The following is a 27,497-nucleotide window of genomic DNA, read 5'->3' as shown; positions in this document are numbered from 1 at the left end:
GCAGCCTTGATCAATCCTTTTAGGCCAGCGGTTCTCCATCATTAAATAAGGACAACAGTCCCCACCTCCTATATGGGGTTTTTGAGAAGAAATGATGCCTGAGACGTAACTTTAATTCCCACATGAAGCCAACACAGTCACTGTACTTTTCCTTCTGTCTTCACACACACACACATGCATGCACACACACACGGGCACACATACATACACGCATAAACACATACACATGCATATACACACATAAACACACACATGCATACACACATACACACACCACGCAAACACATACACGTGTGCACACATGCACACACACACATCACTCACTCGGGTTCAAGGTTGCTGCAACATGGGTGCATTGATCCTTTCCCTACATAGCCGTTCACTCCAACATACCCTGCAGGGTGGGCAATTACCAGAACATTCTGCAGCTCTAGGATGTGGCGATAAGTACAGTGTCAGGCGGGAGCTCGCTGCCTTCTTCCTCCTCTGTGTCTGATAAGCACTGCCGGGTGTTGCTGAGCTAGTCTATCAGAAAGACTAGCATTTGGAGCAGTTAGGAAGAATGGTCGCTAAAATTAAAGAGGGAAGCCATAAGGGAAAACTTTGGGTTAAATTTATCTCCTTTTCTCAGCCCAAGCAGAAAGCAAACATAGATAGCTTATTGGGGATACACGTCTGAATACCTGACCCGTGTTTAATATTCCTAAACAGGAAAATTCCAGAATGGACTATGATATGTCCTGGATTTATTTGATAGCTAAAAAATGAATACAAACAAACTGAAGTATATTGCATACTTTTATTGATTGTTCATTTTTTACCTTAGGCTAAACTGCAAAAATCTACGGCATGCAATTTTTAACATGGTCACCAGAGGGCAGCACTAGATAGGAAGAAAAATAACAGTCACGGGGGAAAATGTGTGTGTATCTATATCCTTGCAGTTAATACAGCTCTTTAGGATTTCCAGGCTCTGGCGACCTAAGGCTGGAATGGAACTACATGGAGATTAAAGGTTGGTGGGGAGGAGAAAGTTGAACCTGTGTCACCATACACTTACTGACTTGGTACAGGTAAATTCATTTCACACTAATCAATGTAAGCTTCATTCGATGTTTTGCTTAAAGACTTGTAAGTCATAATTGACTCTTTTACGTTCATATTAAAACTCCTGGATGAGAAGTACATCCGCCCAGAAAAATTATAGATATTCGTTTTCTTTCCAAAGCAGTCAAACTGACTGAATGAATAAGCAGACTTGTTACAAAGGCAACAAAGAAAGGTCCACTGAAGGCAGCCTTTCTCCGGGAAACAGTTTGCTGCAGAACATTATTCAAGACTAATCCGGCTTCTGTGAGGGAAGCAGGCGTATGATTCATCCTTCCGGGGTCATCCGCTGAGCTCTTTGATACCACCCTAGCATTGTGTGCTGGCTCCCAGTGTCCTCTAGGGAACCAGAGAGAAAAATTAAAATAGATCCAAATAAGAGTGTAAGATGTGGTGTGGGCGGCAACTCCCCAACTCCCGCTATGAGTACGGGGCGGGGCGGGAGGGGGGCGGAAGAGAGGAGGCGAGGCCTGGCCTAGTTTGGCTGTTCTCTCTGCAGGCCCAGCAGCAGGCTCTGGGCTCTTGCTGGGAGGAAGCTTTGCAGGCCTTCCCGTCCTGCTGAGAAAACAGACTTTCTCTTTCCAACAGTCTGGAGGGAGACACAAGCAAACAGAAATCCAAACAAGTCGATGCGTGCAGAGAAAGGACACACGCCTTTCTTTGGGGATAAACAATCTCAATGCACATTCTGATGAGTACACACTGCAGGGAGAAACGTGTTATAACTCGGATTTCTGCAAACTCCATAACGAAATATAACTGCCCACTGAGAGGAAAAAAATATCTTTCAATTGTTTCATCGGGTTGCCAGACTAAGATAAGTGTATTTGCAGCTCCAATCTGGAGGTTTTATTTGTATAATATGGTACAGTACAGACCCCAGCAATGTAACACACACCACACAAATATGAAAGCAAGGAAATAGGTCATGACTCAAAAATCTATGTTTTAAAGAGTTGCTCAAAAGAAGAAAGGAGGAAAATTGACATCCATTTATTTTTAAAAGAATGATTTGAGTTTGAAAAGAAAACAAAAAGCATCATGGGCTTTTATTAAGAAAATCTAGAGCCGGGTGGTGGTGGCGCAGGCCTTTAATCCCAGCAGTAGGAGGCAGAAGCAAGCGGATCTCTGTGAGTTGGAGGCCAGCCTGGTTGGTCTACAAGAGTTAGTTTGCAGGACGGATTCCAAAGCTACAGAGAAACCCTGTCCTGAAAAAAAAGAAAAAGAAAGAAGAAAAGAAAATCAATCTAGATACTAGATACTTCTGGTTAGTAAGAACCGCCCAGGAGTAGGAGGCGAATGTGGACGGCACCGGAAGTCCTAAACAGTGAGGTGCTTTCACAATGCATCTGCTTACTTCTGCTCTGGAGAAAATATGTCTAATTAATGATCTGTTTGACACAACCATTGGGGAAGACAAATGGCAACCGTAAACATTTCAAAGACATAAGAGAGGGGAAAATAATAGTTATTGAAAGGTGCAGAAAAATATAACAATTGGCATAATTTGAAGATTTATCACCCGGGGTCCAGGATTGCAATCACTAGATAATAATAACAAGAATAATGCAGAAAGCCTTATGAAAATTCCCTTCTAGCAATCAATCTACAAATGCAGGAAAGATCATCACCCTGCAATAGCAAACCCAGAAGTAGGAAACAAAAGCCGCGTAAGTGTGCCCAGATACAACTCTGAGAGTAGATGGTGTCTAAGAGACAGATGCGCTGTCACGCGGGTGTTCTTTGGACCTTAATGGATTCATCTAATGAAAAGCAGGAGAAAATGGAATAGAAGAAGCTGGGACACTTGAGGCAGAAGTCACATCTATCAAATGAAGGTCTTCTTTAGGTGAGGGTTCTAATTCCTTTCATCTTTAGGCTTCTGCATATACAAAAGTGAAGACAGAGAGAGAAAAGCAGGGCACATAGTCCCACCCCCTGCCATGGAGAGAGACCGTTTTCTCTAAGAGTGTAGCCCCTGGTAAATCGATCACCCTCACTCTGGTGGAAGACTGTTTGGTGGGGGGGGGGGGGATCTAGGAAAAGGAGGAAGAGGAAAAAAAGAAGAGAACAAGAATGTCAGAGAGAGGGGGAGAAAAAGAAAGAAGTAGCTGAATAGAAGCATGGGAGTAAGCAGTGTCCTTCCACAGCCTCTGCTCCAGCTCCTACCTCCAAGCTCCTGTCTTGAGTCCTGTCTTACCCTCCCCCCGATGATGAGCCTGTAACCTATAACCAAATGAATGCTTTTCTCCTGAAAGTTAAACAAGTAAATAAAAATTTTCAAAAGTCTAGTTGACTACGGGAGGCAGGAGTGTGGACACGAACAAGGAGGTTGGTAGGTGGTAGGGGCACAGATCATGGAGTGTGCTTCCCTTGAAGCACAAAGACGTGAGTTCAAGCCCCAGAATCCACTTTAAAAGTCAGGTTTAGTGGCACACACACTTTTAATCCCAGTACTGAGGAAGTGAACCACTCGTGAGGAACGCTGTAGCTCACAGGCTGTCAGTGTAGCCAATGCGGCAAGTCCCAGCCCAGGAGACACCTTGACTTTAAAACAAAAGCGTACAGTGACTAAAGAATAATACCTGTGACCTCTGAACCCCCATGATCGCACATGCGTGCACGCAAACACACGTGCTTGTATACACACACACACAGAGAGAGAGAGAGAGAGAGAGAGAGAGAGAGAGAGAGAGAGAGAGAGAGAAAGAAGAATGTGAGAACGGAAGCAGTTTATTACAGTAGTCCAAACAAGAGATGTTGAGAACAATGTTTGTGAAGATTCAGAGGGTGAAACTAATTCCAAAAATGCTTATGAGACCAAAGTGGCAAGTTGTGCGGTAGTGGTATAGTCATTGCTCAGTGCTCACCAATACTGCCAAAGATGAGGCAGTGATCAGACTTGACAAGTCATTAAATGAGGAAAGTAAAAGAGGCAAAAGTTCAAAGACTTCATGGCTGACAAAATGAATGACATTACCGTCAACTAGAATAACTCTAAGGAGAACAGGCTAGCCAAGACGTGAAAATCCAGCAAGTGTAGGATAGAATGAGTTTGATGAGTCTCCTAGGAGACACAGTGGGAAAATCCTCCCAGGGGCTACACACAACATGGTTGATGGGTTTTGAGCATTTTGGTGAAAGCTGGTCTGAGAGAATTTAAACCCAAGCAGGAAAGGAGAACCATGGTGACACCATGTTGTTGGGCAGACAGATTACTGCAGAGGAGACGATTGGAGACGGTACTTCAAAAGTCACGAAAGCAGCTTGTTTGGAAGAGAGCTCAAACTTAGGAGCATCCCAAATAGGCGTTTTTCCTGTATGGAGGACCTAAGAGAACAAAAGACAGAGAGAGAGAGACAGACAGACAGACAGACAGACAGACACACTACACAACTCTTGCTCATGATTCCATCACAAACGCTAACCCTTGTCCTGTCTGAGCCTGGCTCTTGTCCTGCCTGCCTTTCAGGGGCACGGAGCATGGACACTCACTTCTCCTCAGATAGGTTTCTTGCATGTATGGATTTAAATCATTTCTTTTCCTAATGCAGATTACTTACCCTAGTCCTTTCAATTGTTTTCAGAGTCCCACCACTTAACTGTTTTCTCTTAGCCATCTCTAGACTTGCCCTATCTCTAGGTGGGACCTGAAAACCCACGTATCTGGAAGACCAAGTCAGTGGCGAGTGTATTTAGGTGATTCTAGCCCTGCACACTGTTAGCTCTCTGCCAGTAACATGTTGGCCCTGACAGCTCTGCTTCATACTGCTGTCTCCTCCTAGAAGCTTCCTTGAAGAATCACATAACCTATTAAACCGGACCCGGAAGAAATCCCAAGGCTTCCCTGGTCCATCTTCCCCTTCAGCTAAGGGCTTTTTTGGATGGTACCCTCAAGTAACTCAAGAAAAGACTCTTTCCCAACAGGAATGTTGTCTGTTAACATTGTAGAGTTGATTTAGGACCACATACGTAGCATACGTAGTATAGAGGAAGATGGATAAGACAGGCAAGACTAGGAAGCAATGGACGGCGTATTGAAGCATTGAGTGGAGTTGTGGTATTGAAGCATTAAGTGGAGTTGTGGTATCCATCATTCCATAAAACTCGTGTTTCAGGTTGGAGGTGAGGGACCTGTAAGTGGGAACTGGACTTCCTATTGTGAGTTCCAATCTAAAACTGACTGTATCACCCCACAGAATTGCTCTTACCTACGCCAGAAAATTAATTTGCCTATTCTTTCCTTCATTGAGCTCGGTTTTTCCTTCAATTGGATTTTTCAAGGTGCGAGCATCAATCCAGCTCAACTTGAAGTCTTGTCCTTTGGCAGTTAATCTGCTCATTAGGCCAGCGCCACCGTCCTTGATCCAGGAACACTTTATCTACATGATAAATGCCGAGAGTTCTATTAAAGGCTTTTCTTCTCCTCTCCTTCCTTCCACCCCCTCCCTTCTCCCTCTCACCTCTCTCATCTTTCATCCTTCCCTCCTCTTCCTCCACCTTCAAAATACCTTTCTCTCTCCCTCCCTCCCTTCCACCCCTCCTCTTGTTCCTTCCTTACCAGTTTCTCATTTGCATGTTTACCCGTCTGGCCACCGGTCTTGCCGGCACTTTGAAGCGTCGCCTTTTCAACCCCTCGATTGTGCAGAGACATGCATGCCCCTTGTATTCACAAGCCAAGAGCTTCCACCTTGTTACCACACCTCTGCGCATGCTCCGGAAACTTCCCGACCATTGACCTCACCGCAGCTTCTCTGCTCCTGTTGTTTTGCTAGCTCTTTACTTTCGGGTGGAGAGAAGATATCCGACCCGGCGAGCCTCTGCACACCCGAAAATTCTGCTTCGATGCCATCTCACACAGCAGCCCGGTCACGCTCTATGACTGTCACGGCATGAAAGGGAACCAGCTCTGGGGATACCGGAAGGTAAGGGTAGGTGCTGTGGTCATTCTCAGACTGCCATATATACTTGTTTTGTTTTACTTTTTTTAGGTCTCCCGAACACCCCCCCCCCAGCCAAGTTCCCAGCTCCCAAATAAACACATGAAGGCTTATTCTTTCTTATGAATGCCCGACCTTAACTTGGCATATTTCTAGTCAGCTTTTTTTTAACTTCAAGTATTCTGTCTACTTTTTGCCTCTAGACAAAATTTTATCTTTCTATATACCGTTCTTTACTTACTCCCTGGCTGGCTGGGTACCTGGCTGGCTGGGTTGCTGGCTGGGTGGCTGAGTGGCTAGCCTCTGATGTTCTCCTCTCCTTCTCCTTCTCTGGTTCCTTGGTCGCTCTTGCCAGATTTCTTCTCCTATTTATTTTCTCTGCCTGCCAACCCCACCTATCCCTCTCCTGTCTAGCTACTGACATTTAGCTTTTTACTAGACCAATCAGCTGTTTTAGACTGGCACAGTATCACAGCTTCACAGAGTTAAGCAGATACAACATAAAAGAATGCAACACATCTTTGCATCATTAAAACAAATGCTCCATACGATAAACAAATGTTACACAACTTAAAATAATATTCTACAACGGTCATGACTTCAGAATGACTGGCTCCGGCAGTTGGTTAAAACCACGCTGTTTTAATCCCAAGTGTCACCTGGACATATGCACACACACTCAGCTCACGCATGTGGAGGCCACCATGACAGGGGAAGACGCAGCAGGGAGTCTGCGCTTTTGTCCTCACGTGTCGTGTGTACCATTTCCCTGAAAAATGACTCCAGGTCAGTAGTAACACAGGAAAGAAGCCTAAGCTCAGCTTGATCAACTTGGGATAAAAAGTGGCCTAACATCAAATAAGCAAATACACTTATACATAATTCTTTTAAAAAAATCTTAACTCACAACACACATACATTAATACATCTATTCATTTATTGCATACCCCTGGCTATTGCATGGCAGCTGTCTGGTTAAAACAATAGCATTCACACGCACATGCGTGCATGCACACACACACACATATATATGTATGTATGTATATATATATTCATGTAGATATAATTGTAACACTTGGAATAAAAGTAGCCTGTTTTGTGATTTGGTCAGAAGTCTCTTCTGATATATTGAAGACAAACATATTGGGGAAAACCTAAAAAATAAGAAACTACAAGATAATACTTAATGATAGAAATAGTTTTAAAACAAATATACCTAATAATAGAAAATAATTTTAAAACAAATATAGACTCATGTTTATTGAGTTAATTAAACAATTATATTTTTAAAGTATTTTCAAGTATTATTTTTATGTGTTTCCCAGCCAGGGAGCCAATGTTTCCTACTTACTATTTTGTGCTCTGCACAATCCAGACTTACTTGGGCTATCAGGAAAACGTACCTAGTTCTTTATCCAGGAGCATGGCTATGGTGCGACAAAGGCCAGCCAATATTCCCCAGATTACAGAGAACTGGAGGGAAGAGGCTGGCGGATGGGCACTGATTGGTGTGGGCACTGGCTATGAATGCGCTTCTTCACTTCATGAAAGCCAGAACGCTGGTTTCTGCCTCTTGAGGTGGGTACCCCAACCAGACTCACTCAGAGCAGACTTGACTGGACTGTTTATTCCACACATCAACACCTCCTGAGGACCCAGAAGATGTTTCCTGTATCTCTAGAAGAGGCACACAATGTCAGCTGTTGCATCTGACAAAGCAATTTCAAATCTAGGGAACTAGTGAGAAGATGCTCTCACAAGCACACGGGAAGAGAATTGCTAGCTGGTTGTGTGTGTGTGTGTGTGTGTGTGTGTGTGTGTGTGTGTGTGTGTAATGTGTGATTGATTAGTCTTGTCAAACTCCCGCTATTCGATACAATATTGTCTACATGGAGTTGGGTAGGGTAGGCCTTTTTTCTCCAATAGTTATTTTCTGACCTTTAGGATGATATTTTCTGTATACATCAATAAAACACCAGCTCTCCCTCACAGGCTGGAGCTTTCTAATGAACGGAACGTTCCTCATCATTGGACGTTTACAGAATGAGAGGCAGACCACTCAATAATATGCAATTAAGCCCTGAAAATGCAGTTGTTTTCATTAGGGAGCTCACAAAGGCTTGCAGATGGATCAGACCGACTAATGCATGTGCCCACAGAGCTCCCGGAGAGGGAAAGCCAGGCTGCAGTGATTTCCAACGGTTTAGCTCGTATGAGCTTTAACACTGCAAACCTTTCCAGTATCCGAAGGGATCGGTGAAAGATAATCACTAGATGCGCCTATGCTCTGGCTGGTTTCTTAGGTCGGTCGCAGCACTCAGCAAGAGGTTGCACTTTGCATATTTATATAGCAAGCAAGATATTTATACAAAATCAGGAACATGCCGAAGGCTTAAAATGGGAAGTTTCTGAAATATCTCATCTTGGTTGATGACTCAGACCTATACAGCACACCTGTTTTGGAAAATTCAAGAGCTGCTACCTAGAGAGGAAAAAAAATCAGACAGAGAGCTCTCTGGAATGCTGCCTTCCCTGTCCAGTTGCAGCCCTTGGTTGGGCTCAGGAAATGGGGAGTGGTCTATTAGTCCAGTAATTCTCTGAGCTGTTTTGGAGTGCCCCCCTTTTTTATTACCATCCTCAGGACCACCTCCAACTGAATCCCTGTAATCACTTAGATGCCATTGTGTGGAATGCACAGAGGAAGATACCAATGCTGGCACACCTGTGACAAAGCCAGCATCCGAACTCAGGTGAATCCAGCTCCGGAGTCTCCACTCACCCCCTTGGCTGTGCTCTGAAGAAACAGGATCAGTAATTCCCAGGAGAGGTCCCCAGGGTTTACCGGATCTAGGGCTACAGACTCCAACTGATCTTTTCCAGCTACGTGGAGATTTCTTGGAGAAAGAATTTGGCCAGTATCCGCCTCCTTTGAGAGATCAAGGATGTGGTCAGACCTCACTTCCTGTTCCATGATCAATAATTAGCTCTCAGCTATTCTTAGATGTGTCTCTTTGCTACCCCAGGGCAGAGGGGCATCCCTATTTTACGATATTGTAACCATGGTTGTACACATGTCTCAGAAGAGCCTGTGAGAGAGGAATCCTTACTTTGGTTCTCTTTTGCCACCAGGGGGACCCCTGTTACAAGGGCAGCAACCCCAGTAAAAGTGTTTAAACCATCATTCAACAAGAAATCCTTTCTCCAATTCAGTCCTCACATCTGTCACATCTGGTCAGTCACTACCACTTTTTACTCCCTTTGCCCAGTCATATCCCCCGTCTCTCTCTCACACCCACACATGCAACACTCTCTCTCTCTCTCTCTCTCTCTCTCTCTCTCTCTCTCTCTCTCTCTCTCTCACACACACACACACACACACATACACACACACACACCTCTCTCACACACACACAATCACACACACACACCTCTCTTTCTCTCTCTCTCTCACACACACACACACACGCACACACACACACCTCTCTCACACACACACGCACACACACACACCTCTCTCACACACACACAATCACATACCTCTCTCACACACACACAATCACACACACACACCTCTCTTTCTCTCTCTCACATACACACATGCACACACACACACACACACACACCCTTTGCCACTGCTCTGTCTCCTGCTCTGACTGCCACCCTTACCACATTACCCTTGGATCACTCAAGGGCTTCCTAAAGGATCTCCCTGCCTTTCTCACACTCTGCCTTGTTCAGGGGGAGTTTCCAGAATATCTGGTCATTCCATTTCTCTGTTCTCAATACAACTTGGTTTCTCACTGAGTATAAGAGACTCACTTTACCTCCCAATTCTCATCCAGCCCTTCAGAATCTGGTCAACACAATGGTCGGGCCTTCATCTTAATCAAACTTACTATAGCCTGGCCAGAATGGGAGCGCACAATTGACCTTCTAGTACTCAGGAGGCAGAAGCTAGAGGGTTACCAGGAGTGTAAGACCAGGCTAGCCTAGACAAAGTGGTCCAGCCTACACCCTGTGAGCCAGGCCTGCAAAATCAGACCTGTCTCAACGCAAACAGGCCAAGCTTATGGCTAGTTTGTCTTCACTTTCATTTCTTCTTTGCTCTAACAGACACAATATCTACCTGATAAATCAGGGAGAGCCTGTAGCTGAATCTCTGACTGTAAGACCGAATCTCCATCTTGTGTGAGTGACAAACACACGCTTCCCATTGACAAAAGTGCCAAAGAGTGACCTGGTGTGCTATGTCACTGAGGCAAACCCATGCTGAGTGGCACTGGTTTGCTGGCATCCTTGCCAGGCTAAAAGCTGTCTCCCATAGCCTCCTCCTTTTACATAAACATTTTACTGGTGGCCTATAGCATATGTCTTTTTAAGTGTCCCCGATATATAACCTAAATTAAGAATTTGAGCACAAGCCATTTATTTGAGAGGTGGCTGCAAAACATTTTCATAAATATGTGTGTGTGATCCTAAAGTTTCTACTGTCTTACCAAGTAGCCCAATAGAAAACAAACTAATAGGCATCAACTTACTTAATCTACAGTATAGAGTAAGCCCACAAACACCACCACTCTTATCACTCCCGAAACTCCCCTCCAGTGGGCAGGGCTGACGGGAACACACCTATGATCCTATCAGGAGGCCAAAAGTTTAAGGCCAGCCTTTTTCCGAACAGCAAGTTCTAGACTAAAGAGAGAGACTGTACGAGAGAGGGAGGGGGATGTAAGTAGGAGCAAGAGGAGGAGGAGAGAAAGGAGGGAGGGAAGGAGAAACAAGAGGGAGAGAAAAGCTTTCCCTTGGAGACTGAATGTAAAATAAGAAGTAGACTGTAATCACCTCTATTCAAACTTATACAAGGTCTCATATTTAGTGTAATCAGAAAGACTAAAGAAATTTAAAAGGCATCAAGATTTGAGAGGAAGCGGGTAAATGGACTATTCACAGATGATGTGTTTGAGCATTTTGGAAATCCAAAAGACTGTGCAACTAAACCATTAAAATTGAATTAGAACATTTAGCATGGTTTCAACAGGATGAAAACAATTATTTCTACTTGGGCAAAAAAAAAAAACAAAAACAGAACATGAAATTAAAAAGCAGTTCTTTGTAGTTATCATAAAATGCTCAAGATAAATAGTTCGGTTCAAGTCTGGGGGTGGGGGCGACATCAAGACCACTACAGCGAAAGCTATAGAAGGGGGCTGAGAGTATAGCTCAGTGGTGAAGTTCTTGCCTGGCATTTGTGAGAGGAAACTGATTTCCAGCCGCAGCCCCATGTGGGCAGGAGAGGGGGTGAAGAAGAAAACCTATGGCAACGTCCTCTGAATGAATTCTTTTAATAGAGAGGGCATCCTAAGGATTAAAATACTGTGACAATACATTTTCAAATTGTTATGTACATTTAGTGTAAAGTCCATAAACCTCAGCAGATTCATATGTGAAAACCGATAGACTCTAACACTGAAAAGAAAGGATCAAAGACAGCCAAGAAAATCTGGAAGCAGTGGTAAATAGAATTAAATATTATAGAAACATGTTATCAACACACATGAAAACACACTGATTGAGGTGTTGCACTGTAAGCTACCTAAGGCTCTCTAGATGGTGAGGTCTTGGTATTGATAAGGCTTGAAATCTCCTAGATGTTCTAACAAGCAATAGATAAAGGCTTCCTCTAACCCGCATCTGCCTCCTGCTCTGGTGGCATCTAGGCCTCTGGGTGACCCCAGCATCACTTTGTTCCTTCTTTTACCTTCAACATTGACCAACATGGTCAGTCATTCATCACCCTTAACTACTCAAGGTCAGGAATAGTTTATCACCTTTCCCCATCCCCTTTTGAGTTCTTTTAGACAAGGTCTCATGTAGCCCAGGATAGCCTCAAACTCTCCATGTAATCATGGATGGCCCAGATCTCCCATTCCCCTTGCCTCCACTTCCAAGTGCTTAGACATAGGGCTTGAGCCACCATGCCTAGCTCCTTTCTTTCACATGCCCGTATGCTTTCCATAATCTCTAATAGTGAAGTTTATAAGTGAATATCCAAAGACTGACTTAAACATACAATGGTTTGGCTGTGGATATAGGACCCACTCTATCGTAAGGTTCAACTGTACTGGATAAACCCAACACATTTCTTCATCAGAAAACATTACAAATAACCTTCCCCCACTGACCAAGCATTGAATGTTTCAAATAACTTTTTGTAGTGGTTCTCTAGGGTTTTCTCAAATTTTAATTTCCACTAAAAAAAAGACTTTTAAGTTGCATGAAGCAGAGAGTGGAAATAGGAGAGCGCCTGCCCAGTTAGACTGATACCTACAACTGCCCTGTTAGTTAAAGGGACTGAGGGGTAAAATTCTCGGCAAGTGCCAACATTTGAGAATTTATTTTAACATAGATGTTAGGCTTCAGTCTCTACATCATAAAATCATGCCGGTCCACAAAGATGCCAGATGGAATGCCACGAAGTTGTGAGTTTAAAGCATTCTGGAGAGACAGTGACTTAGGACCCCAGGTAAATACAGTGCCCACAATTAAGTTACTAAGTTAACAAAGAAGGGATGTAGTTATAATTTATGATGCATTTACAAAATGCTAAATGTGTGCTCATAGTTGAAGAGCTAAACTCTTCCAGGTCAGCCCATCCGTTTCCAACAGCCCCTGTTGTTGGGAGCTTTTTCTATGGCCTACGGTACTCTAGAGATTAAGTTCAATCAATTTTGCTCAAAAATTGAAAATATTTTGTAATGTTTGCTTGGTCATTAATCTTTCCTTCTGATGAAGAGGTCCAGCTTCCAGGTTCTGCTCTATACATGACTTTATTTTGATCTAACTCAACCTCCTGGACATCTAGAGAAGTAGTTCTCAACCTGTGGGGTTGAATGACCCTTAGGGGTTTACCTAAGACCATCAGAAAACACAGATATTTACATTACCACTCATAACAGTAGCAAAGTTACAGGTGTGAAGTAACAACAAAAAATAATGTTATGGTTGGGGTCACCACAACATGAGGAGCTGGATTAAAGGATCACAGCATCAGGAGGGTTGAGAGCCACCGCTCTAAAGTCCTAGAAGATAGCACCCAACCCAGAAAAGAGTATCAAATTGCAGTGTGCTGTCATCATAAAAAAAAAAAACCAGAAGAGCCACCGGCATCCTTTCTTTAAGCCTCTATCATCTGTTGCTATAACCAGTGTTGCTGTTCATTTACCCCGAGCTGATTGGTTTTCTTGCTTAATTCATACACTTGGCTTTTTAATTAGCTCTTAGCATTGCAAGATATTTATAACCTCTTTCTCTTTGCCACTCTGACATCTCTCCCATCTTCTACCTGTATAATGCATCCTTTGTGTTTGGATAGTTAGTCATTTGTTTCTATTGAAGCCTATCTCAGGAACTGGAGATGTAGCTCAACAATAGAGCAGATTCTTACGATGCACAAGGCCTTCGGATAATCACCATCATACCCCCCAAAATAGTAATGAAAATCTGAACTTCAAATTTTACCCCAGTCTGGATTTTGGCTCTTTGACCGCATTTAAAAGCAATTGAACGACTTTACTGTTTCACCACTCGCTGTTGAGTCAACCCATCTTTAATGTCCTCATCTGAGTTGACTGATTCCCAACGCTTGAATTCACTGACTGAGTCCTCTAACATATATCAGAAGGGACACGGGACGTCTGTTGAAGCAATTTCCTTATCAGCTCACAAATTTACCTAAAACTAGTAATATATCCCAGTTCAGCGTCCTCCAGCTTGAACATCAGAAAACAAAGACTTTCAAAAAACGTTTTGTTGAAAACCAGCTGCGCAATGCCTACTGCGGCCACTTAGACGCGACAGAGTGATTGGGCTGCAGTGAGTCACCGTACCTTAAGGAGACTTTGGTTCCAACTCACAGCTTAGCTTCCTTTTCAGAACAGGGCAAAGCTAACTCCCCAGAGGGCCACGCATCAAGCAGTGAACCTATATTGTCAAGAGACATGGACCATCCGCACTAGTATAGCGTGCACCAGGAGGAAGTGGCGATGTAGAGACCTGTGATTTATTTTCAACAATCAACCTGGTGGGAAGAGGATTAGCCACTGGGAAAGCATATATTTACTCTATTGGCGTTCTCTCGGTAAAAAACGGTTTTAGGGGCGCCCTACTTAAGCTTTTTCCTCCGAGCTGAGGGTAACTCCCGGTGCCCTGAAAGGACCCTTGAGACCCAGCTAAGGGTTGTTCTGAAAGCAGGAAGGAGAACCTTTCCCATAGTGACATCATCCCACTCTGGTTTGCCTGTGTCTCTAGCTGAAGTCAGCTGACTGGCACAGGGTTCTAAAGTCTGCCATTTCGACTTAGCAACAACCCCATTGCTTCACAATTCCCCTGTGTGCTTAACTGCTCGCGGCCTCAGTCTGCATTAGACAGACTCTAAAGCTCACAGACTATGTTCCTGCTCTTACATAAAGCTGAGGCGTGTGCTTGCCGGGATCTAGACAGCCAAATGGAAGCAGAGCTTGGCGATTAGAGGTCTAAAAGACTCCTGACGTTGTTGATGAGGACCCTTTTTCCGGTCTGAACAGACATGGAGATAGAGCCAGGCTGCTAGTCGCCTCAGCCAAGAAGAAATGCTTTGCCATTGCAAGACATTCAGGACATGGACTCTGGGTCCTTGGGGGAGGATAGGGCGGGGGTGCTGCTGTTTGAGTCATGAGCTCCACGATGTGTCTTGGCACTGGAGCCTTGGAAAATTTGCCACACATCTCTTTCCTTGTTATAAGATGGAAATAATAAAAGCACTCACCTTCAATAGTTGTCACTATAAGTAAGTGAAAACTCGTTGTACTTTGAGCGTGGCACATAAGAGTTCGATTAATGTTAGCTATTACCTTCCATGTGTCCAGCAAGTTATCTTCTGGCTTGATTTGAACACCCCAAATTGGAGTAGAGAGAAGCACATTGTCTAAAGTGGTTGTACTTCTATACCAGACATTTCTGTACTATTTTAACTATTCACGAGGAAATATTAGAAGGGGAACTTCACAAAAGGACTGGGTTTTTTTTTTGTGTGTGTGTGCACTCTTGGTGTATACCAAGAGGACAAGTGGTACATCGCAGGGCTTAGTTCATATTTGCTGAAAGGATAATTGAATCTAGCTTCCTGCTTCTCGACATTCTGGTTCCTCAAGAAGTGGTGAGGGGAAAAGAAATGAGGGAATCTGGGCAGAGCTCCTAACACCATATGACACGCAGGTATGCAGAAAGGAGGGGTGTAGGGTCACGAGACTCTAGGCAGGGTGATTGAGAGTATATAAGAAATATGAGCAGAAGCAGCAAAATCTGGGAAAATATTTTCCTACATGTGGAACTTTGAGAATACATATAAATGACATACATCCATATCTACATACATTCATGCATATATGCATAAGGAACACAGCATGCAGTGGCTAGCTTTATGCCAACTGGACACAAGCTAGAATTACCAGGGAGAAAGGAGCCTCAATTGAGAAAAATGCCTCCATAAGAGGAGGCTATAAGCAAGCCTGATTTTCCTGATTAGTGATTGATGGGGCGGACCCAAACCATTGTGGTTCTTGCTACCGTGGATTCTATAAGCAAGCAGGCCAGGCAACGAGTGAGGAACAAGCCAGGAAGCAGCATTCCTCTGTGGCCTCTGCCTCCAGGTTCCTACCCTGCTGGAGTTCCTGTCCTAACTTCCTTTGGTGATGAACTGTGATGTGGAAGCAGAAGATGAATGAACCCTTTCCTCCCCAAGTTACTTTGGTCATGGTGTTTCATCATAGCAATTGAAAGTCAAACTACAACACTGCACAATATGACAACACAGAGCATTGGGCCCTGCACAGACCAGAGGTATAGGGAAAGCTTCTCCAAATGAGTTTTGTTGTTGTTGATGTTGTTTGGGTTTTTTGTTTGTTTGTTTGTTTGTTTTTTCGAGATAGGGTTTCTCTGTAGCTTTGAAGCCTGTTCTGGAACTCATTCTGTAGACCAGGCTGGCCTCAAACTTGCAGAGATCCTCCTGTCTCTGCCTCCCCAGTACTGGGATTAAAGGCATGTGCCACCACCGCCTAGCTCTCCAAATAATTTTTGAAAAAAAAACAAAGAGTGAGCAAAAATTAATGATGAAAGTAGTACAAAAAGAGAGTGTGTTTGTGTGTGTGTTTGTGTGTGTGTATCAATTTATCCCAAGACCCTGAGGTAGGCAGAGTCTTGGTTTTCTACAAAGCACAGAGAGAAGCCACCTGAAATACATTGTGTGAAGGAAAACGCTGAACTATGAGACCAGACATCAGTATAGTGACAGAACTACACACAATAATATAGGTCAGGCTAAGAATTTAGTGAAGGGCGAAGACATTGAGTGAGCATGGAAGACAGGGGGTCTAACTCATGAGAATTTCCTGGCTGCTCTGAGAGGAACTGAGGTTGGTATGCCTGGCATATCACTATGCACAGCCTGGTGAATGCAGTATGTAGAATGTAGGATGAGAGGCCGAGGACCAGCTGAGAGTGAGGTGTCACCAGCACCGTCTCCATACGTACACTGAAAACACTCAGAGGTGTCATTGCTGATGGGCTGAATTGAGCAATGACGCATAAGGCCAACATTCTGTGAGAAACATGACCTGCTAAAGAAAAAGTAGAAATGGCCAGACCTTATGACTGCTTGTCATTTTCTATCTATTTAGGAACGATTTGTATTTTCTCAGAAGCCAATGATAAAACTAAGAACTGGTTTCTCTCTCTTCAAGAATGCAAAGGGTTGTCACGTATCAACCTTACTCTTCTCTATAACCTTGAGAGGCAACAAAGCAGAGCTCACTATAGCATATCTTATCTCTGTCTCCTGTCTACTGAACTCACTCTACAGGTATAAAGGAAGTGAATCCCTGACAAACTAAATGGCTAGCAAAAACTGTTGCCAGGAACAATCTGAATGAAAATCTCATCCCATCAAGCCTTCATTCCTCCTTATTAGACACCAGAGACATCAACTATGAAGGAATTCTCACTTATGAAAGTACCCACTTCCAATGTATGTTGTTATAGCATTTAAGTTTTCAATCATATGTAAATTTATCAGAGGAAGTCATGTAATTATTTCCATTTTATATAGATAAACTACCCTGACATGTTCTCTAACCAACTGCTTATTGGACAGCCAAGCCTGAACATCTCCAACTTACTATGTCTAGAACAGAAATCACTATCGTCCCTCTTCCTGGTCCAGTTCGTGTAGCATGAATGGGAGGCCTGCTTGTTGTTGGGGTTTTTGTCCCACCCGGTATCCCACAACTGTTTAGACCCAAAGAAAATCACACATAGGTCTCCATAAGTTATTAGTTGATTGGTCCATTAGTTCTAGCCTCTCACTGGCTAACTCTCACATCTTGATTAACCCATTTTTCTGATCTCTGTTAGCCATGTGGCTCAGTACCTTTTTCAGTGGGGCAGATCACATCCTGCTGCTTCGGTGGTCTAGGCAAGAGCGGGAGGAATCAGCTTTCTCCTTCCCAGAATTTTCCTGTTCTTATTGCATCATTTCTACTTCCTGTTTGGTTTTTGCGCCTATACTTCCTGCCTGGCCAACCACCATTTATTTAAAACATAATTGACAGAATACAGACAATTCTTCCACACCAAGTTCGTCTTTCATTGTCCCAGTTCAGCTCTGCTTTTACTCCAGCCACTCACCTCCTCCCTCTAGCACAGGCCCCACATCCCATTCAATATAACCCTCTGTGCATTTAACTTCTCAGATATCTCAAGTAGCCCTCAGAGCATGGCCCTGGTTGCCCCCACCTTCCTTCTGTATCAGCTCAAATTTGGATGCTTGTTGTCGCCTTCATCTCTTTTCTTATGATGTCATCCAATGCCTTCCTCCTTGGTACCCTAAGTCTAACTCCTCCCCCAGTGCCAACAGGAAAGAATCAATTTTAGAATTGCACACAAGTATCTTCGTGATTTGGCCCTTTGTCTACCTCTCAGACATAACGGTCTGAAGTCCGTACTATGTTCCCTGTATACCGGTGATACCAAAGATTTTTCTTGTCACCATAACTTGATCTAGCTGGCACTCCATCACCCCTTACTCCAGTGCCATTATTCTGGTTTCGTTTCCTTAGACTATTGATCCGTAAAGGTGTGCTCAGTCACTGCACTAGCCCTTCTCCTTATGAAAGCTTTTTCACTTAGACACGTGAATAGCTAATTCTCTTTCCTTCAGGTCCTATCACTGCCATCTCGGGTTCTTTTTATTTCCCCATTTTTATATAGCATCATGTTTATTATCGTCATTGTTTATTGTCTCTGCCTCTATCTTTAGAATTTAATATCTTAATATAAGACCCAAAACTTTGAGCTGGTTAGAGGAAGAAGGTACAGAAAAACACTTGATGATTTAGACTTAGGCAGTGGCTTTCTGACTAGGACTTTTGTGTCCTCAGGACATAATAGCAAGACCTGACAGATGGATGGCATTGGACCAGAGAACTGAGACACAGTCAAGGAAACGATTGTAAAGAGACGTTCTACAGAATGAGAGAAACTCTGCTAGCTATTCATGTATAAACGATTCATATCTAGAAAATAGAAAAGATTCAAAAAGTAAACCACCAAAAGAAAATAATAATTAAATCAATAAGCAGGCAAATTAATTGAACAGATTCTTCTCAAAGTACAAATCCCAACAAATTTCTGAAATAATTTTCATAAATGATGATCCTTAGCCACCAGAGAAATGCAAATGAGAACCACATTGAGATTCTCTCTTCTCCCAGTTGACATGGCTCTCATCAGGAAAACAAATGTTGATGAGGATAGGGGTAGCAATGGGATACTGTTGCCAGGAATGCCAATTAGCCCATCTACTGTGGAAATATGTATGGAGGTTCCTCATAAAACCAAAAATAGAACTACTACATTACCTAGCTGTGTTGTTCCGATTATATACCCAATGGGTATGAAGTCATCATATACCACTATGTTTGCTGTGGCCTTGGTCACAACAGCCAGGAGATAGAATCAACCTAGGTACCCATCAAAAGATGGAAAGAAACTGTGAATATGTGATTCCCTATCAAACAGGATCTGCCCATTAAATTTTTAACTCAAATGCATACATGTGTTATTTCATAATCACCTTTATTACACTACATTTCACTGATATTTTCTCTACTTCAGACACTTATTAGGTACCTTTTGATCTGCTCTAGTTGTTGGGTTAGAGGATGCGGCTTAGGTTATCTTCCCCAACGCCTTTCCTCGACACTAACCACAATATAAAGGGCACTTTAGAAATATCTGTTGAACTCAATTAGCCCGTCTCAATCATGTATTCAAAAGGTCTACATATTTTATTGTCTTGTCTTCTAGAAAGCTCAGGACCTGAAAAGATAGTCATAGCTCATGCTAGAGACCAGCCAAAGCTCTGCGATAACCTAGCAAACCTGCCTTGCTAGCCCTAGATGACCATGGTTTCCTAAATCCTTTGGATTAAAGAGGAAGGCACTGTTGTACAATGTGGACAACGGATTGGGTCACAGGGTAATGTTTTTCAAGCTCTATTTTGCCAGGATTTCAGAAAATATAATTTGGTATTGAATAGCTTGCTGGTCTCAGACCAGATGGTTAGTACATTCTGATTCTCAGAACTGGGGAGGCTTTCTGACTAAAAATAAATTAGAGGAAGAGGAAGCTATTACATAGTTGCTTATATGTGAACCATGGAGCCAGCCACTCTGCGTTTTATCCTCTCGTAGCAAACTTGGGCGGGTTAGCCATATTTACAAGTATGTGAGCTAAGGGTTGCAGAATTTAGTGCCTGCTCCAGTGGCAGACAGCTAGCAAGTGGATGGTTAGAATTCATCCAGCTCCATGTACAGTCACAAACCTCAGGCCTCTTCCCAGGACTGCGCTGCCCCTCAGGCTGTGAGCCATGTGCTCTCCTGTCTATTTTACTGTCTTTGTGTCTTTAGTGTTCGGTTCCTTCATGACCCCCAGTGCAGGCTGGGATGTTTGGAGCCACTTGCTCATTCTACTAAGCTCAGACTCTATGTGAATATGGGAGCGGATAAAGTTCATTATGGATGTGGGAACATACCAGGTACCACACAGATGCAAGTCAAGTCTGTGGACAGCCCTAAACCCATGTGGCTTCCAGCGAACCACCCAAATAGTCCCACCCGTGTTCATCTGCGTGCACGGATTGGTTGGCACCGTGAACTGATTAGGAAGGGCGGGCGGCTCAGCAATCCTTAGACCTCCCCTGCTCTATGATTTCAGTTTTCGCAGGCAAGGTGAAGTAAAGGTGACACACTGACAGGCAGGGCCTTGCCTTTTGTCAGGACTGGACCAAGAGCAAAGCAAAGACAGAGCATCGATCATCACGTACAGAAGGCTGTTACAGAACATCGCACTTTCCAAAGTACTCACAAGTCTACTGGGGCGGGGATGCTGTTCTGTTAACAGTGATGACCGATGGGAAGAACGACAGGGGAGAGGAGGGCTGTCAAGGAAGAAAAGACATATTCAGACTCACGCCGCTGACTAAATCAGCTAGCAAAGGCGTCGATAAAGACATTAATGATCCAAAAGCCTGCTCTAATAGAAGCCTATAGATAGCAATTATGTCACCCCCCCAAGGTCAAAGGCAATAAAGGTATGCTCTGTTGAAGGCTGAAAGTGTGCCCAGAAGCTTCATTTCTGTGGCCTTGCTGGGCACTCCGGAGACAAGGGTGAACAGAGACCGGTCTGTAGCCAGAAATCAGTCAGTTGACCTACTGGGTATTGGGGAGGACTTCTAGCTTAGCACCCTGTAAAACTGTCTCTGTCACAAGCAGACTTTGGAACAAAGTGTTCATTCAAGTCTATGACAAAGAAAGACTTTGGGGACTGGTCTACTTCACCCGCTCATTCCCCATCAGCTTCCCTGGTGTAGATAGATAAAGAATCCCAGTTTTCATCTCTTCTAAGGACACAAAGTACATGCACTGGAAACATATTCCGGATTGTTCCAGTTGTACCACATCTGCACAGCCTGTCTGGCTGTGCCTATGAGCACACCTGCATTTGTCAGAACATGTGTTTCCACAAGGGGTTTGCAAACTGTGATACCTTACAGCTTGAAGGGATGTGCAGAAAAATAGGGCGCTTTACGAAACCTGGTTTGTTTTTGTGTTCATGCTGGCACATGGGCACAGATAAGGAGAATAAACCATGGAATACTCATTTTCTTTACCTATTTTAGGTTTCACGAAAATGCATGTTTTTAAGGGGAATCTGGGGTTGTCCGGAGGTCCGCCTGAGCTGTTGGTAAAGGAAGCAGGAAGAAATGCAGGTATTAAAGACTGGAAGGAGGTTCCCGCACACGCAACAGAGCATGTTGGAATTTAGTGGGTCAAGTAGAATTTTCTTGAACGTTATAATTTAAAAATGGTCTTTGAGGGAGCCAATAGAAGGCTTGATGAGTCAGGGCGCATCCCACCAAACCTGTCAACCGGAGTTTCCTCCCCGGAGCCCACGTGGTAGACAGAGAAAACTGAACCCTGCACATTGTCCTCTGGTCTTCCCGTATGTAGACACACTACACACTAAATAAGTGTAAAAACAGTAAAGAATACTACTTGAAGGGATTTTGAAATATAACTCTGTGGTACAGCACTTGCCTAGCAAGCCCACAGTTTGAATGGGTTGGATTCCCGGCAATATAAAAAGTGAAACCACAAAGGGTGTTTGCAAATCTAATAAAATAGATTAGATTCAGGCAGCTACGCTGCTGGAAATTGAGGGTGAAGGGCATGAGAAATGCCGGAGGGAAGGGGCAGAACAAGGAAGGAAGGCGTTGTGCAAGGAGCCAGAGACTGCAGGAGCCCAGGTAATCTCCAAGGCTGTGGTGAGGAGCTGAGAACAGTCTCCTTTTTCCTGGCATCTACCATCTCCCCGGCAGACAAGGAGAATTTCTTAGAACCTTCCCCTGGGGTCAGACTGCAGAGAAGTTAGTGAATACGTTGGAAAGGACTATAAGGCACCCTTAGGAGACTTCTGAACTCAAGTTCAGGAAATCCACAACCAACTTTGACTTTAAAGAGTAGGAGAAAAGAACCTTTGTGTTGGGCACAGTCCTTTGTTTACACTAAAAATAGAAACGCCTACCAAATTGCCCACATGTTAGGTTTCTCCTTCCTTATTTCTCCTTCCCTTTCATGCAAACATCCGGATCCTTCAAGGATATTAAATATTAGTTTGATTGAGTTTGAAAATCCAGGAACCCATAAATGTTTACAAAGGGTGGCTGAGAAACTCTTAAATCCGAAAAGTACTGCCCATTTACTGTTCCCCCCCTTGAAGGAAAGCAACCAGAAGAACAACCAGAACCCCAAAATACTTCCTAAGCTAAACAACAAAACATTGCTATGCTAAAATTTAAGTGTTAATTTGGCGACCTTTTCTCAAATTATTGATACTTTTTAAGAACAATTGTAAATGCCATTTGAGTGAGTGTTTGACACTAAAGAAGGGTTGTTTCCTTTCCACTTCACCTCCTCTTCCCAGGAATACAATAAAAAGGGGCATGCTCAGACAATGAGCTTGCTCAGGACTTAGACTTTGTGCCCTGGAAGCGGGAGCACCTTTTATTCACTGAGCTGTGAACTGCCTCAAGTACTTAGGTGATTTAATGTATTTATCATAGCTGGCTTGTAAGGCAACGACACCTCCTCCAGTTTACAAAAAGTCATCCGAACCATGCTATCTAAACGCCTGCAACCTCCAAGATGTTGGATTACAGGGGTGGAAGACACTGATTCTTAAGCACTAAGAAAGCTGACTTTTCATTCTCAGCTATGGCCCAAGTGTCACTTGTCCGCACCCCTTCATTCATCTTCCAGAGACGGCAGGCAGCCGAGCGCCTAGCATTTCAATTTCAGCATGGATTTCTTTTGTCTTTTTCAATAGACAACCAGTGTGAGATGGGGAAAATTTCGCTCTTCTAGTTGGGTGTATTTATTATTTACTGTGCACTAAACACAGTGTGTGTGTGTGTGTGTGTGTGTGTGTGTGTGTGTGTGTGTGTGTCATATTTTATCCAAATGGCTAGAAGCATTTTGTACTTGTAAGCAGCTAAGCTTGCAACATGATGCTCACTCCAAAACTAGAAATGAGTGAATGTTCTCTTAAAAAAAAATTAATTCATTCATATTTTTGTCCTCAGCTTAAGTTGTGTTGGAAGTTCTAGATTCTTTGAAATCTTATATTCTTTGACTCAAGGGCTGGTTGAGTTAGACTCTGGGTACCTACTCAAATACAAACAAGTATTTTACACATATAAATGTTGGGCTGTAGCATTCGCCACATTTTATATCCGTCTTTTCTTTCTGATGCATCTAGGACAGAACACTATTTCATCCTGTAAGCAACAGCTGCATGGACTGCAACCCTGCAGAGAAGAAGATTTTCATGGCCAGATGTGACCCTCTCTCTGAGACTCAGCAATGGATTTTTGAACATATCAACATGACTATTTTAGAAAAAAATAGCTACCCTGCCAGCTCCTAGAAAGGAAAGAAGAGCGATCACCTACAGATTGGGAACTGTGTTGTAGCGGGCGCCTGGGTCAAAGGAGTCAGGAATAACGTTTCCTAGATCTAGGAAGCCTGCTCGAAAGATGTGTAAATGCAATGTCAACGTAGACTGATCGGGAGGAGTTCCTATATCTGAAGAACTTGGCTGAGAACCCCACCAGCTGCTGCTGAGAACTGAAGACTAGCAGTTCCCTTGCTGGCCAAGGGTAAAGATTATTTAGGGACTGCTCGCCACGACTGCTGAGTTAATCGATCCTAGCATTTCTCAGGTCAAATCCTGCAGTAGTGAGTAGCTATGAATGGATCCTATTAATCGGGTGGGAGGGGGGCAGAAACAGAGCGCATGACTGCTCTGGCAACCTGAGGCTACCACGGGCCTAGAACTAGCCACGCTTGAGGGGTGAGCTCTTTGGTGCCATTCTGACGAGGAATGGGTTAAGCAGGTTTAACCCTCTAAAGTGCTGCAGATGATTTTAGAGTGCTCATACCATTCTCTTTTCTTTGGTCTTCTCTTCGCACAAGGGTACACGGCATCTGAGACGCACATCCCATGTTCTCATTCATACCTGCCATTCTCCTTTCAGGGCCTTTACTCCTGTCGTGGTTCAGAGGAGTCCATGTTCCACCAATCAGATGACATTCTAATTCAGCATCCTTGGATGAATCCAGTTAAAGACAAAAACAAACAACAACAACAAAAAAAGCCACTCTGCTACCCAGTTACTCCAAAGAAAGATTCACAGAAGCAGCAAAACAACATACACGCGCGCACACACGCACGCACACACACACACACACAGGTTAGGGAAGAAATTTCTCTAGGAAATCTATTTTTACTTTTCTATTATTTTTAAATTTTAAGAAGTCTGATGTCTGTCCAGTTCTAACTTTGATTAAAGAAGGCATTGCAGTGGGTTCCGTGTCATTTGTTTAGTTGGTCTTAAATAAATCTTCACTCCAAGTGATGTGGAAATGGCTTCATTCACTTCAGTTTTGTTGAATCTGGCAATTTAAAAAGTGGTATTATTTAAGTGTTAGTTTTTAATCTCCCCCATTCTTGAAAATAATGATGTTGTCTCATTTGAAAGTTCAGGAAAGGAATTACTATTAATTTTCTATTTTCTATTAGTGGGCAGTATTTCAGAAGTGTGGAAAAAAAGAAATAAGTTCAAAATTAACATGCTCTAGATGTTTTAGGTGCAGGGTGTTCTTACCTTTATTTTTATTATTTTTAATATAGTTTCCTTGTTAATAAAAAATATATATGTCAAGATGATCTATATATTTGGGGCATAGATCACTAAAGTCCAGGACAGGACAATCCAGAAGAGTCAATCCCTTTTTCTTGTTGTTTATCAATTTTTATTTTGCTTGATATTTTGGTTTTGTTTCTTTGGGTTTTTTTTTAAAGATAAATAGCAAAAATCCAGAGAAGCCCATCTTTTAACCTGGCCTGGGTAAGAATCCTCTACTTCAATCAAGACACCCAACCATTCGCCAGCCTAATATACGATACCTCTTCTTGAAAATGTGCACGTTTTTTTTTTCTCTCCTCTAAACCAAATCAAAATATGCAGTCAAACTCCCTGCTAAAGGTCAGGGAGGGGTTGCTTTGGTGTCTTTACCAACTTCTTTTTTTCAAGCATTCTTTTCAAAAAGCTGTTTCTTTTAAAACTGACTGCCACTGAGATCTTCTGTATAGGTCAAGTCATCTTGTAATAGTCAAGATGCATAGCGGAGAAAATCAATAGTGAGAAATTAACCTGTGTGTTGAACACTTCTAAGGAGTGGGTAAAGATTTATCTCAAATGTTCAGAGAGCAATCTGGCTGGCGAATTAGACGAGCCTATAAAAATTCACATTATGTCATTAGACAGTTGGCTGCTATTTACAATCGAACCAAAGAGACAACCTTGGGTTGCGCAGCCTGGAAAGCCCAGCTTTGTAATAATCTCTTAGGATGTTAAGTCATGGCTGGCCAGCTAGGGCCTACCCTAAGTATTGCAGCATTTTCATGGGATACACAGTGATCCATCAAGATTGGTCTCTTACTCTCTGAATAAAAGATTATTTAAAAAAAAGAAATTATTTTTTTCTCTAAATAAACAAACAAAAAGGAAGCTTGGGACATTAAATGCAACTGCCAACTATGGAATAGTCATTGATGGTGTGCACTCGGGGAGCATACAAATGGAGTCCGGAGAGTCTGCCCCTGAGCAGGAGGGTAGAGTACTGCCCAGAAAAGCACATTGAGAGAGGCACTCCCTGTCCCCCTCAAGGTCGGGAGTCTACTTGCTTGAAATACAATCTGAAAAGCATAAAACAGCATATGTTTGCACTTTCAGTTAGCAGGAGGCACTGAGTAGTCCTCAGGCGACTGTTCCTGGAAATAAAATTCTTTGAGAACTTGAGAGTTGAGTCCTCACACCAATTCTTTTATCAAGATGGGGTTGATATCAAGTTGGTGTGGTCAACAAAAATAGCTGTTTCTCCATTGTAAGAGTAGTTCCGAGAGAAAGAAGAAAATAATTAATTTTTTTTGAAACCCCCTTTGTGTATTTACAGGGGAAAAACAAAACCTATGCTGTAAAACAATCGGGACTTAGCTGTGTGGTTCATGCCTTTTCAAGGCTGGATGAGTACCTTGGCAATACTAATGTACCGGCTTATATGTCTACTGTAATTTACTTATATGACTATGATCACATGACTGTTTTTAAATGTAGTCATTCTATCAGAAGCCTCAGTGAATAATGGAAGTTCCAGGACTATTTTGTGAATTGATAACATAGAACTTTATACAATAAATGAATAACACATAATACAAACGGACTCACAGTCAATGAAAAAGAAGTGATAGGCCCGTTATTTTCTACATTTCTTAAAAACCATGAGACCAATATCAACCTGACACCATTTCTTTTAGTAGCGATTATATGTTTTAAAAGAAGATAGCTGTCAAATTATAAGTATGTTCCTTACCTTCACATGGAAAACTTCCATTTTTTTTTCTTTGAATTTGAAATTGAACCTAGGGCCTTGAGCATGCAAGGCAAGTGCTTTGAACTGTATTCCCGGCCCCATTTTTCATCCTTCTAGAACTATCTATAAGAAAAGATCAAAAAAAAAATCTTTTACTTAAAGACCAGCTCTCTAAGGACAGCAGATCCATCAAAAGAGCCAGTGGCACTTTGATTCACTCTGATTCCACAGCCAACTGTCCCTCAGTCACAGAGGGCGACTCAATCCTTCACACACCTCGAGATTCAGAAAGGGGGTGCTACCAAGTGAAGCCAGCTCTGCTGTTAGCACCCTACCCTACTCTTTCCCAGTCAATAGCTTTCCCTTGCCCTCCCTTGCAGAGAAATACTGACCTTTTTTTGCCCTTCAGAATTTAGTATTATCCTAAAAAATATGATATTATAGCTGTTGATTTATCATTCCAGGAAGCTGCTTACTAAAATATCTTTAGGTTTCTTTCCCTGTCGGGGATATAAACCTGCTGTACATGGCCAGGTGCTGGGGACAGGCTGGAAACAAGGCCTTTAACATAAATCATGCAAAGGAACACCTCACAGTGAACATATGGGGGAAGAAGGGCATCATCGTGTCTCTAGACATGGGTGTGGACAGCCCTCCCCATGCAATGCCTCTGTAAATTCTCCCCTCGCCACCATCACTCACAGACCACAGGGCTCGCGGTAATTACTCTCCACGTGTGGAGCTGTGGTTGAGGACACTGAAGCGTGACAAGTGGCCAGTCGTTCCCACACTGCCGGCACTGGCAAGAGTGCTCTTTGATTTATGTCTATAGCCTCTGCTCGCAGAACTCGGAGCTGTTTGCAAC

At 43.1% G+C, this 27,497-nt stretch overlaps 1 protein-coding gene across 1 annotated transcript in view; it reads left to right on the top strand.

The window, feature by feature from the left end:
• The window catches only part of Galntl6 (polypeptide N-acetylgalactosaminyltransferase like 6), a 1,064,237-nt gene extending 1,038,471 nt beyond the window's left edge, over nucleotides 1-25,766 (top strand). The window contains exons 12-13 of the mRNA XM_075986809.1: nucleotides 5,883-6,032; nucleotides 23,457-25,766. Coding sequence (XP_075842924.1) covers nucleotides 5,883-6,032; nucleotides 23,457-23,624 — 318 coding nt within the window. The 3' untranslated portion in view covers nucleotides 23,625-25,766. The remainder of the gene's footprint in view (nucleotides 1-5,882; nucleotides 6,033-23,456) is intronic.
• Nucleotides 25,767-27,497: the final 1,731 nt, after the last annotated feature.

This window comes from Microtus pennsylvanicus, chromosome 9 (genome assembly GCF_037038515.1).
Source record: "Microtus pennsylvanicus isolate mMicPen1 chromosome 9, mMicPen1.hap1, whole genome shotgun sequence".
Classification (NCBI taxonomy): domain Eukaryota; kingdom Metazoa; phylum Chordata; class Mammalia; order Rodentia; family Cricetidae; genus Microtus; species Microtus pennsylvanicus.
The sequence above is the reverse complement of the archived record's forward strand: the minus strand, read 5'-3'. Positions and strand labels throughout refer to the sequence as shown.